Source organism: Myotis daubentonii, chromosome 20, assembly GCF_963259705.1.
Source record: "Myotis daubentonii chromosome 20, mMyoDau2.1, whole genome shotgun sequence".
NCBI classification, from domain to species: Eukaryota; Metazoa; Chordata; class Mammalia; order Chiroptera; family Vespertilionidae; genus Myotis; species Myotis daubentonii.
In genome coordinates, this window is record NC_081859.1 from 11,608,354 (window position 1) to 11,621,864 (window position 13,511).

The 13,511-nt window shown below is 46.0% G+C and overlaps 1 protein-coding gene across 1 annotated transcript; it reads left to right on the forward strand.

Annotated features, from left to right (window-relative positions):
* Window positions 1–2,324: 2,324 nt before the first annotated feature.
* RGS2 (regulator of G protein signaling 2) lies at window positions 2,325–5,619 on the forward strand. Its single transcript, XM_059677259.1, has 5 exons — window positions 2,325–2,480; window positions 3,459–3,560; window positions 3,669–3,730; window positions 4,294–4,460; window positions 4,745–5,619. Exons 1-5 carry the CDS (start codon window positions 2,371–2,373, stop codon window positions 4,937–4,939), a joined length of 636 nt encoding a protein of 211 aa, XP_059533242.1. The 5' UTR covers window positions 2,325–2,370; the 3' UTR covers window positions 4,940–5,619.
* The last annotated feature ends 7,892 nt before the right edge of the window (window positions 5,620–13,511 follow it).

A 13,511-nucleotide genomic window follows, 5' to 3' on the forward strand; every position in this document is an offset into this window, starting at 1 on the left:
ACAAACGTGTCCAGTAGAGGGCAGAATAGATTCAACATGGAAAAACCTAAGGTTAGTTTATCTAGCCACTCGCAAGCTGTGCAATATGTACAAGGGATTGCATCGTTTCCTTCTCCGCCACAGAATGGAAAATGTGTGTCATTTTAGAACTGAACAATCCCATTTACCTAAAAGCCAGCTGCAACGACAAAAAAAAAACAAAAACAAAGGGAACTCATCAAAAGCTGTAGCCTCCACTTTACATAAGTCTGCCTGTCTTTATACAAGACAGTGATATGACAACTTTTTGACAAAAAGTTTTCTTGGTCCGTAGAGGATATTGGCTTAACTCTTAAAATGGCCCATAGGTACAGAAATGATAAGTCACTTAGCTCTACGCCAGATGCTCTATAATTCTCTGTGACAGGATCTTGCTACATTAGCTTATCACGTGTCTGAGCTAAGGAACTCCGAGTTAATCCTTCAATGATGTTTCTACCTGGAGCAGTTCTGCTTCCCCAGAGTTCCTTTGTCACACATACAGATTACCAACACGGTTTTGCGTAGCACGTTAGCCTTTACAGAGGCCTTTCACACCAGAGTCAGGTAATATGCAGTGAGGTTGGCAGGAAAGACTCGTTACTCTTAACACAGAGGAGAAACTGGGATCTGGGGGGGGGGGGGGGGGGGGATGGGATTGTCCCAACATCACTTGGCGCTTGGTGATTAAGCCCATGCTCCAACCAGTGCCCCCACACAAGTCCAGCTCTCTCCCTGCCACCTCTCAGAACTTCGGGCCTTCCCACTCTGCCAGGGGTCTACCCTCCCATGTTCTACGTGAAAAATATACGGAGGTTTTTAGTGGCGAGAAGAAGCACGTCTGCTTCTTACACATATTTAATAAACAGGTGTTGACTCATCAGAAAGTGAAAATGGAAGCAGGAAGTATTCAGCCGCCTTCTTTTCAGAGATGAAGAGTGTCTGTTTCACAAAACTGACATTTTTCCGTGTCACAAAGACATTGTAAAGTACTTATTACTGAAATCTAAATGGTGTTCCTTTCCATAACGAAGCACATGGCCAAACTTGGAGCTCCAACTACTGGCAGCGCACCCTAAGAAGACGGTAAACCAGTTCCGATTGTCTGTCTGTTAACCGTTCTCCTGTAAGGCAGGGCGAATATGTGCAGCCTAGTCAAGACCATGCTGTCAACTTTACTGTCTGCTTAGACGCCGGGTGGAAAAGCCACGAGAATACTCCACTGATGGGTTCTAATAACGTTATCGGAAATCAAAGCATTTTGTTGTGGAGGTTACCGAGCTATTCGGCCTCGCCAATCAAGCCATATAAAGGCTGCTACAGCAGAGATGATTTTTGAAGAATGAACACATCAAACTAATTCAAGGAAACCGCTAACTTCTCCTCCTCCCACCCCCCTTTTTGCTGGTTATTAAGTGTTCTGGTAAGTTCTAAGCCCACCAGGAATGAGTCACGAGGAACTCCTGCCTCTTGCATGCATCTTAAACGGGAATGATGCTGGCGCCTTGCAGCAGCGAGGGCTCGGTATTCCCCTCCCTCCCGCCCCCGGGAGATCCGTGGTTTCTGTTCTGGAAAGAGGCAGCCGAGGACTGCTGAGCTGAGCAAGGCTGCGCCCCGCCGACAGACCCAGCCACGTGTCCATCGGTGACAAAAATGCACACCCGGCAGCGCACTCCCTGATCGGTCCCTGGCTCCCGTTCTGTCCCCAGTGTTCCCAGCTGCAGGCGGCCACCCCCCTGCCCCCCCGCCCCGTCCTGTCACGGTGCCTGTTCACTGCGTCCCTCCGCTCATTAAACTGGGTGACAGAGGAGCAGGTGAGGGTCTCCCTGGGGAGGCGACAGTATTCATTCGAAATAAAGGCGATAGCGCTGTGTTCGCGGCGAGCGGCCTTTCCCTGCGGGGAACCCTCCTCCCTCCCTTTGCGATCTGGAGCACGCGCGCGGGGGAGGGGAGGGAAGCGAAGCCCGAGCTCCCCCGCCCGGCCTGCAGCCAGCTCCGCGGGCACCGCCCTCGATCCCGCCAGGCCGCGGCCAAGGTCGCCGGCGAGGGCTGCCCGCGAGGTCCCGCTCGGCACCCACACGGGCCCCGGCCGGCCACCGCGAGCCGCCCGAGGGCGCACGGAGCCCGCGCCGCGGACGTCAGCAGCGCCCTCGCTTCGCAAACCCTGCGGGCGAACGTGACCGCCGGGGGCTGGCGCGAGCCCCGCCCCCTGGCCCGTCTGCAGGTGGCCAATCGGCGCCCCCCGGAGGCGGGGCCCACGTGGTGAGCCCCGCCCCCGAACCGCCGCCTGTTATAAATGCGGCTGCTGGCTCGCCCGCCGCCACCAGCGGCGGCCCGGGCGGCGGGACTATAATGCAAAGTGCCATGTTCCTGGCTGTCCACCACGACTGCGGATCCATGGACAAGAGCTCAGGCAGCAGCCCTAAGAGCGAGGAGAAGCGGGAGAAAATGAAGCGGACCTTGTGAGTACGGCTTCCTTCTCTCCCCGCCGCCCGCCGGCGCCGACCGAGCTCCCCGGGTTTGCTGCAGGCGCTGTGCCTAGAGGCTCGGCTTTGACCATAGAAACTATGTAGCCTGCGTCTCTGCAGGGGAAAAAAAAAAAAAAAACTAATGTGCAAAACTTTAATTGGCTAAATAAGGTTAAATCCGTGTGGCCTGTATTTGGATGCGTGAGCGAAGGGCTCTCGGGTAGAGTTGAGGAACTGAAGACATTTCTTGGTTTCAAGGCGGTGGGAGAGGCGGGTGGGAAGTTGGGGGTCGGCTTTTTGTCCCCTTGCGTCTAAGCGTATCCCCTTCATTCCTATGTTGCGTTTTAAGTTCTGAGCAGCCTACATAGCTGCAGGCATGGATATATTTTTGCTGGTTCTGAATATATTCTTTTTAAATCCACTTTTTTATTCATCTTTAACTTTGTCATTTAGTGGACCATCTGCTTCAGATGAGTGTTGTGGCCGGGGGTGGTAGGGCCGGTCACACACCCCTCATGGTGTCCAGCTCTGGCTGGTCCAGCGCCTTCTCCTCCGAGGGCAGAAGGGACATGATGGTCACTGGCTCAAGCCAGTCCCACTGGCATTTCAAGTGTGAAATGTCTAGGGATTGTAATTAACGTTGCAGAAAAACTGCTGCCTTTTTCAGGCCAGAAATACCATCTGCCTTTTGAACTATGCAAACTAAATTTATTAAACGAATCCTAGTAATTTAGGTAGTCCTTCCCTTAGATATAAAACTAATAGCTATGTTCAGATGGATGAAAGAAACTGTGTTCAACACAGAAGTGCAGGGATTAAATGAGTAAGGCACTGAAAAGAGTTCTTGTTTTGGCTCCATTCAGCTTGTCTCTATTTCCTGGGAGGCTTTAGAAAAAAAACACCATCAGCTGCAGTAGCAATTTCAACTGTTGCCACTTTAGTGAATCTTTTCTTTTCCTCCTTCCTTTTCAGGTTAAAAGATTGGAAGGCTCGTTTGAGCTACTTCTTGCAACACTCCTCCTCTCCGGAGAAGCCCAAAACTGGCAAGAAGAGCAAACAGCAAACCTTCATCAGGTGAGCTGGAGGTCTTGTTCTTTGCAAAGCTGGTGAGCTGTCCGCTGCACTGGAAACGGGAGCCGGGTTCTGAGGGGCTTAAGCTCACGTGCACATCTTCTCTTGCAGGCCTTCTCCCGAGGAGGCACAGCTGTGGTCAGAAGCCTTCGATGAGCTGCTCGCCAGCAAATGTAAGTTAGCCTCTTGAATTTAATCCGTCTCAAGGGTCCCCAGAGACTAGAGAGGTTGTGTCCACTCAACAGAAGAGCAGCGTGCCTGAAGCCGTCCCTCTTGACAATCACTGCCGCGCGAGGCCCGTTTTTCTCCTTTATTCCCCAGTGCCGGACCATGGAACTACATGGTTGATTCATTCCAGGTGGCGGTGAAAATTAACCTAAATAATTTACAGTGGCAGTTGCTCTCTGTTAAGGTTGACTCAGCTTTTCCATTGCATACATGTTTGCAAGAGGCATGGTTCCCAGAGCATTTCGGGCTCCCTATAAATATTTGCATTGACAGCACAAGTCCAGTATTTATATCTTTGGAGCAGTGTGCCAACTTAAGCATTTTTCCTACTGGCATCTTAAGTCTTTAAAGAGCTACATTCTGAGGATGACAAGTTGGAGTGAAATCTAAGATACTGCTATAATCTAGAAATAATAACATATGGGTACAGGGGAGTGAGAGTCCTAGGGGAAAAAATAGAAGGGATTATTTGATCACTTAATTCACATTCTGCATGCCTTCCTTTCAGATGGTCTTGCTGCGTTCAGGGCTTTTTTAAAATCGGAATTCTGTGAAGAAAATATTGAATTCTGGCTGGCCTGTGAAGACTTCAAAAAAACCAAGTCACCCCAAAAGCTGTCCTCAAAAGCCAAGAAAATATATACTGACTTCATAGAAAAAGAAGCCCCCAAAGAGGTAAGGAAAAGAAAGAGTCCCATTTTAAGCATATTTCGAACATTCTTAGCACCAAAATGAAACAGAAGAGTTGGAGAGAAATCTTAAATTAAAAGGGATGGGGGTGGTAGCAATGTGTTTCCTCTAATCCTAGCTTTGAATTAAGTTTCTTCAGTCGCTAGGCTGGTGAAGCTAATCAAACATTACAGTTTGGGGGGTTTTGTTTGTTTTCAAACATTAAATAGATTCCAGTCTCTTAACTCTGAATATGAAATAAACCACTTTTCTTTCTTGTATTATTTCAGATAAACATAGACTTTCAAACCAAAACGCTCATTGCCCAGAACATCCAAGAGGCTACAAGTGGCTGCTTCGCGACAGCCCAGAAGAGGGTGTACAGCCTGATGGAGAACAACTCCTACCCCCGGTTCCTGGAGTCGGCGTTCTACCAGGATTTGTGTAAAAAGCCCCAGATCGCCGCCGAGGCCCATGCTACATGAGATGACAACGCGCCCCAGCGTGGAGGACTTTCCATTTTGTTCCTAAGGGGGAAAGGCTGCGACCTTCCCCAAGGGACTGACCTTGAATTCAGCCTGGGTGTTGGGGAGATGTCACTCAGAACTGTTGATTCAGAGTTGGGGAGCGCACTGGGAAGCTGGCGGCCCCCAGGAGAGGCTTGGACCGGGGTGGCCTCCGTGACTGTGACTGTGCAGCACACGGGGAGCGCGTGGTCTGATCCGGGGGTGTCTCCCGCTGGAAGGGCAGGAACCTGGGAATGGAAAGATAACGATGAAATACTGTTGGTCCGAAAGCATTTTTTAAATCGATGGGTCTGGGATGCTGTGGCCTTAGGTAGCTAGCTGGCTGTACATCTTTCCCAAGGTCGGTCCACGTTGCCACACAGTGGTTTTAGTTTTAGTTTGTTTTCGTGCTAAGTAATGTTAACGTGTTTACTACGTGCAAGCATATCCAAGTGCTCATGACTGCAGATCATCGGTCCCGTGGTCTCGTAACCCTGAAACTGAAACGGTCTGTGTTTTTACTGCCCCTCAGTGTGTCCCAGAGTGAGTGCTACTGTGTAGGAAATAGTGTCCGTTGTGAGTGCCAAAACATGTCCTGAAGGCAGCTAAACTTTGAAGTGGTCTTTGCATACTTTTAATAAATTTATTTTGATAAATAATGTCATTGACTATTGGGTCCAGATGTGGGTGTTTTTTGGTTGTTGGGTTGGTCACGGGCAATATGGCGGAATCGGGGCACACACCTCCTTTTTGGCAAAGACAACGTATCAGAGTGAGAAGAGTTGGGGGAAATGGTCCTCTCTCTCTACAAGGCTTATGTAAGTCAGAAACTATATGATCACATCCCCAGAGTCACCCTGAGATCAAGCTTTCTAAAAAAATCAAGCTTGTTAATAACGAAAACAAAAGAACATGGACCCCCCAGTCCTGTTTGTGTGGTTCTGTTCAAGACCGGCTAAGTGGGAGACCAAACATAACATCATGGAGGCAGCAGGCCAAAACCATTCACATAACTGAGCTTCTCAAATGAAAAGAGACGGACGCTAAGCCAGGTGAATGCAGGCCAGGCTGTTTGATTTCCCTCGGTTCCAAGTTCCCCTATAGAGCGCTGGCCTGAGCTTCCAAAATGCACACCTGAACTTGCTCGCCTCCATGACAGGTCAGGAGAAAATCAGAATTCTGACTGTCCTGCCTGCATGTAGCCAAGAAAATGTGAGAGGGGGGCGGTGAAGCAAGGCGAAAATGAAAGGGGGAAGGGGAAAAAAGTAAAAAGAAGGGGAGCCCTCCTCTGGGATTCGGAAACCTGAGCCCAAGAAATGACACCTCAGCTCTGACCCTGGGAGTCCCATCTCCTCAATTGACACGTTCCTGCCTGTTCCACTGATTCCTGGGAGGGAGTGACACTGTAAAGCACTTTTTTAAAAAGAAGAAAAACTGACCTTATCACTTAAATTCTTTTTTTTTTTTTAGACATTCTTACTCTTCTCACAGAGTTCATGGTTTTTGTTTTTTGTATTTTTATTGACTTTTAGTGGGAGAGGGTGAGAGAGAGAGAGAAACATCGACATGAGAGTGAAACATCAATCAGCTGCCTTCTGCACGCCCCCCTACTGGGGATCAAGCCCGCAACCTGGGCATATGACCTGACCTGGAATCGAACCGGCAACCTTTAAGGTGCAAGGGATGATGCCTGACCAACTGAGCCACGCTGGCCAGGGCTTGTCCCTTAAACTCTGTTTTCATTGTGCTCGAGCGGATTTTCACCTGCATCAGACTTTCTGGCACCAACAGGCCAAAGCTCCGTGACGGACGTCGCCGCACTCATTCCTGTGCCACCAGCAGGCCAGAATAATATATTAATAGGTGCTCCATGAATGGTGAAAGGGTCATTGAAAGGAATATTTCTTTGGAGAATAAATATGCCAGGTCTGCACAAGCCTGAATTTGGAAAGGTCTTGGCCAACAGAAAAACCTGGGAGTCAGGCCATATATCCAAGTTGTCACCAAGCCCTGTGTCATTTACTTCCCATCTCCAGCCTGCTTTCTGTCACCACCCTGGTCACAGAAGCCACCATCTGATGCCTGGAAGACTGCTTGGTCTCCCCTCACTCCCTCCCCTCCCCCAATGTGCCTTCTACTTTTTAACTCCAGGGATCCTTTCAAGACATAAAGCTGCTCTTGTCTCCTGTGGCTTATAAACCGTTGACAGGTTTCCCAAGCAATTTAGGAGATAAAGGTACGATCCCTACTAGGGTCTAACACCTTCATGGTTTGACCCCTCCTTCGGTTCCATCCTTGTCCCAAGCGCTCTCTGCCAGCCATGCTGGCCTACTTCCGCCCCCTTGTAGGTGCCATGCCGACTGGTTTCACAGGGCCTGGAATGCTACTCTAGTTCTTACTCATCATGCATCTCTCACTACAATTGTCACTTCCTCAGGGAAGTCCTCCCTGACCTTCTCGCCAAGGCCAGATGCCCTTGGAGACATTCTCAGAGCACCAGGTTCTCTCACTGAGAGCCCTTGAGTAGAGTTCTTGTTCATTGGTAGCTTTGTTTGGTCATCCTAGGGCAGTGATGGCGAACCTTTTGAGCTCGGCGTGTCAGCATTTTGAAAAACCCTAACTTAACTCTGGTGCCGTGTCACATATAGAAATTTTTTGATCTTTGCAACCATAGTCAAACAAAGACTTATATTTTTGATATTTATCTTATATATTTAAATGCCATTTAACAAAGAAAAATCAACCAAAAAAATGAGTTCGCGTGTCACCTCTGACATGCATGTCATAGATTCGCCATCACTGTCCTAGATCTTTCCTCACTTTCCAACAGTTGATGCCACTATTGGAAGACTGTCTTTTTCTGCTCACTGCTGAATCCCAACACCCAGCGCCATGCCTGGCACACCCGGTGAATAAACAGTCAAAGGTCTGATGAATGCATTCTGGTGAAATAAGAAGCATCTCCCAACAACACAAAGAAACAGGGAGAAGGTTTCAAAAGCCCCATTGGCACCAATGTCTGAAAATATCTGCAGGGCTTTTTCCTTTGGCAAAAAAAAAAAAAAATTCTTACTAAGCATCTTCTCTATAACTTACGATTTGTAATAGAAAGAGAAGCCAGACTACAGTCACACACACACAAAGGAAACAGAATTTTGACCTTTTTCGGGGCTGCTAAGTGACAGACAGGCCTGATTCAGAATTCAGGTGGTATATTTTCCAATGTTCTCTAGTGGAACGCGCTGAAATAGATGTAAGATTAGAAACGAGATACCTCCACAAATAAATGTTACGTGATGTTTCTCAGGGGATCCACAGTCCGTTCATTTTGACAGTATTTCCTTTTTCGTATATTTTAAGCGCAGGAGCATTTCAAAGGACAGTCATTTCAGACAGTCCCCCGGGGATGGAAGGAAGAGAAGAAATTGTCTATTTATTATCAGTCATGTGAGCAGAGGGAGGCGATCTGTAAGTTTCAATGGGTTGCCTCAAGTGACACCCGAAATTTCACGGAACACAGGTCTTTGGTAGAGGGGCGGTTGATTCGTGTGTTTACCACAATCTTTGATGATGCTCACCTCGAGGGGCTGGAGAGTGAAGAGAATGTGTCTGGTAGAGTCTAGGGAGTGCCCACCCTGTGCCAGGCACTCTCCCAGTTCTAACTCTGTTTTCTGACATTAGCCCAAAACTGCAGGTTAAGACGGACTGCATCTGACTTTATAGGTTGTTGCCACTGTTAAATGGCTGACTCTGACCTGTGCGGAGATTCCCGGGGTCTGGACGAGATGCACTAGAAAACCACTTCCCGTATTTTTGTCCACGGCAAGGAGATGGAGTTTACCTAACTTTTGGCATCCCAGCTAAGGGGCAACAACCCAAAGGTGGCAACAACCCAAAAAAGCGTCTCCTGGGACCCGAAGGGTTAAAAGTGGAATCCCTGGCAATGGTAAGAAGTACATTCTAGCCTAAGGCAATAGCATTAGACAGAGGCATTATGTTAACCATCCTGGACCCACGATCCAGCATGACAAGACCACAGCGTACACGGAGGATGAGGCCTAAGGTGGGCGTAGCCTGGGACCAAGTGGTAGAGGGCCTTGACTATTGAAGGCTAGGGTTTTATTCTGAAGCAACGGGATACCGATCTCGACTAAAATGTACAGAAACACCTTGGGCTGCAATTGGAAGGATGAACTGGAGGCAGAAAGATGAGTTAGGAGACGCAGTAATAGCCCAGGTGAGAATGCCATGGGCCTACACCAGGATGGTGTCACCAAATAATGCAGGGTCACTTTACAGCAAATTACGCATCGCCTACTCCCTGCAGAGCACTGATCTAAACCATACAGGGAATACATATAAAGACATAGAAAACACATTTCCTGTTTTCCACGAAGCAACGATTAAGTGCCTAATAAGGTACAAAAATTAAAACATAAGGTAGGCTCTGATTGCTGATGACAAATACCTTTAGCTGGATAAATGAATCAAGAATGGTGAAGACCCATTTTGGATGAGATTTAAAGAACGAGTAGATTTAATACAGATGAAGGGGAGAGCCTTCACGGCAGAGAAACCGTTTAAATAAGGGGGGAGGGGAAACAAGATGACATCTTGCATTGTGCTATGGTATTTTGGGTAGGGATGTATATTTGAAAGCTATTTTCTTGATTTTTTTTTTTTTGTAAATATTTATGAAGGTTTCTCTGGGCAAGAAAGATATGAAAAAGCAGAAGAAATGGCCGTCTACTGAGAAGGAAAGGTACAGAAAGACTGGAAGGTCAAAAATCACAACTAAAGACAATGTTTTCTTTTTCTTCCAAACAGAGTTCTGAAGCTCATCAGCCAGCCTAGTCATCCAGCCCTATGACATCGTCCTCTGGGCTATCTCAGGCATCTCTCTCTCTTTTACGACAGCCAGGTGCTTACTCACCGCTGTCATCCTCTCAGCTAGATCCCAAGATGTCTCAGAGCCTGGGTCCTGCTTCTCATTTACCCCCTAGCTTGTTGTTTCTCACGTCACTCTTACGACCAGAAAAAGAGATCGCCTCTCTGGAGTCTCTCCAATCAAGGTAAACTTCTATACCTAAGGCTCAAAATGTTCCACTACTTATTTGTTTTTCTGCCCTTCCAATTATTTCTCACCACTGACCAGTGATACTCGTTGCTGGATTTTCTTATTGTTCTTAGATATATTCTCTTATTATTAAATCCAATTGTTTTCCTTCCTTAGAACTGACCTTTCTTCCCTTAAATTTTATTCATTTTTCCAGGCTCTGCCCAAGCTTCACCTCTACAAAATATTGCCAAGTGGGTGTCCGTTTTATCTTCCAACGAAAAGGTCAACAACGGGACCGTTTTAGCTTATTCTCCTTAATTTTCAGAGTAATGGGTAAGGGTCCAGACACGGAAGATACTCAGCACCCATTGGCCATTCATTAACATTGGCCATTCATTAGCTCATTGATTGATCATTTGATTGATTGACTCACATACTCTTCAGTAAAAAATGCATGCAGTGATATCATGCTTTTCATTTAGATTTGCTAAACTCATTTGCAAAAACAATTTTTCTTTCAGGAATCTACATAGGTTTTTATCTTGGCTCTACATTTTTGCCTTGCAAATGTAGAGAAAAACACACACACTAAACTATGTGGATCTTGGATAAGATCCTAACATTAGGTCTTTTTGAATCCCAAGTTAATCTGATATTTATATGGCTTAAAAAGTGCACTGACCTATATGGAAACTTCCCTTAGGAGGGAGGCTGGATGTTTGCTTAGCTGGTGTATATCTTAGGCATGTACGGACGTCATACCAAAATCAAAATAATGAAAAGGAGGAATGCGCCAAAAAGGAGAAGCAACTATTTGCTGCTGCCTGCTTTGGGGTGAGAAGGAACATGAATTTTTTTTTCCAATTCCAATCTCATAAGCCTATTCCCACTTGCATTCCAAATTAAACTCTCAGTCTTTAGCTTTGATACGCAACCACAGGTCATGTATGCCTTGTGCATTTTGAAACTGCAATATTAAAAGAACTGAGGAAAAATATGTAGTCTGAGGAAGGCCATGATAAAGTCTGAGAAAGACCAGATATAAAGCTCTGGTTTGAAAAGCAGGTGGTACTTAGCAGACCTTTGCCCTGTCTGCTGGGAAGTTTACAATATTAAATCTCCACTTGGCACAAAGCAGTGCATTCTCACACAGGGTGATAGCTTACAGACGGGGCCATTGAGCATGAAGTTCTGCTTCTTTCTAACTTCTTCTCATTTCTGCTTTCAGATTCCAGAGTTGGAAAAATCCTATAACATTCTACAAAAGTGCCCATAAGATAATTAACATTGTAAGAGAGGCTAATACCGATCACTCCAGAAATAATTTTAGTTTTAGGAGAAGAGTCCATCATCCGTCCACTATTGAAGATGTTAATTTTAGTGACGTATCACTGAACTGTGACATCTTCTTAAATCCAGAAACAGCACTGGACACAAAGTCAGTAAAGCAGTGCTGTCCAATAACACATAATATGTCACACATGTAGTTTTAAATTCTATAGCCACATTAAAATATGTAAAAAGAAACAAGTAAAAATAATTAACAACATGTTTTCTATAACCCAGGATCCTGAGACTATGACCATTTCAATGCACAATTCATATAATAAATTATGGAAGAGAGATTCTACTTTGATTACTATTGTCTTCACAACCTGGCGTGTGTTTTACAGGAGCCACATGCAGCAAGGGGCAGCCTTTTTGGAGAGCACAGCACCGAAGGCTGAGTCTGAAATGGCAGGTCATAAATCAGAATAAATTTACCCTTCCTGTCTTATTTTCTTCCAATCCCAAAAATACACATTATAGCCAATGGTTCTCAAAATTCTTTGCCACTGTGTCACTTTTTTAGGAAAAGTGTCCTCTGTGCACTGTATTAAGGCAGTTAAGCTAGATGGCCTGGATTTAAATCCCACCTCCACCCCTTCCTGGTTGAGTGACCAAATGTGGACAAATCATGAAACCTTTTAACCCCCCGTCTCAACTATAAAACAGTGTGCTAATAGAGCCCCGGACAGGTTTTCTTTTTGCTTTTTATATTTTTTCAAAATAAATGGATAGATACATGTAAAGTGCTTGTGACAATGTTGGCCAATGGTGTTGAATGGCAATATTATTTATTTAAGTGTTAGCTGTCAACACTACTTTGTATAATTGTCTAGACATGATGGTGGTGAGTAAATATTGTTGACTGGAAGACCACTAACTCTCAATTAATATAAAAAGCCGGACCTGAGAATAAGTTTCTCAAGGGAACTGGAATTAGAATTAATTAGAATTAGAAAGAATTAGAATTAGAATTAGAATTAGAATTAGAATTAGAATTAGAATTAGAATTTGAATTTGAGTTAGAATTTGAATTTAGAATTAGAATTAAAATTAGAATTTAGAATTAGAATTAGAATTAGAACCTGAACTAGAACTAGAACCAGAAGTGTTGCCTTCATGCATTCAGCCACATCCATGCAGGTACCCGACAAGCAGTAAACAAGACAGTTGCTGCCATCAGGGAACATCTGCTTCAGTGGGCTGCCCCTACAGAGCTGCCTTGCTTGCATCTATCATTAGAATGACTGTGTCCACAAGTATCAGAGAGTCCCAATCAAGTTGACTTGAAAAATACGGAAATCGAAAGACAGGATCCACACCAGCATCGTGTCATCAGAGTTCCCGTGTGACTCAGCACCTCCTTCCACTCAGTCCTCTACACTTCAGCTTTGTCAACCATCGTCAGTGAACAGGATTGCCACCGGCAAGTGGAGCAGTGGAGACAAAGATTCCCCTTCCAACCGCAGGGAAAGGCGTCTCTCTCTGAAGTCTCGTTGGAGCAACATGTAGTAGTCCAGAGAGATCACGCACTGTTGAATTAAGCCTGCGTTTCTGGAAGACTGTTGGCCAAGGGCACGGAATCACACTAATGCCAGTCTCCGTTAGTCCAGGGGTGCGATCGTGGCTAGCTTGGGGCTACTGAAGGAAATGAGGGTTTTGTGAGTGAGGAGGAAGTGGGACTGTGTGGGCAAGGAACACGGTCTACCACACAGTGTTAAAAGGGAACTTGTGCTTGTGTAATTGTTCTAAAGTCACTGAAGAGGCAGCCCACGACTCAGTAAGCACACGGGGGTGGGAGTCGGGTGGGGACTATCGAAAAATGGGTCACAGTAAAATGAAATCCAGGATGCACATGACTTTTGTCCTGGCTGCAGGGGCTGTTTGTCTTCCTCGGTTCAAACAGGATTGGAAAGAATTAAATGAGCAACTAAGTATAAAACAAGGAAATCAAAAGTTGACTTGCAGCTGCACTTCTTACAATATTACGTCAAACTATGTGTGCAAGACAGAATGTGACGAGGATGCCACGCTAAATAAAAGAGAGATTTCTCAAAAAAAAAAAAGAGAGAGAGATTTCTCACCCTGTGGCACTTACATGCCACTTCAGTCTAGACCAGCGGTTCTCAACCTGTGGGTCGCCACCCCTTTGGCGGTGGAACGACC

Coding starts and splice junctions, on each gene's coding strand:
- RGS2 (XM_059677259.1), top strand. CDS start 2,371: ATGCAAAGTGCCATGTTCCTGGCTGTCCACCACGACTGCGGATCCATG. Junction 2,481..3,458: donor GAGAAAATGAAGCGGACCTT/GTGAGTACGGCT, acceptor CTTCCTTTTCAG/GTTAAAAGATTGGAAGGCTC. Junction 3,731..4,293: donor TGAGCTGCTCGCCAGCAAAT/GTAAGTTAGCCT, acceptor CCTTCCTTTCAG/ATGGTCTTGCTGCGTTCAGG.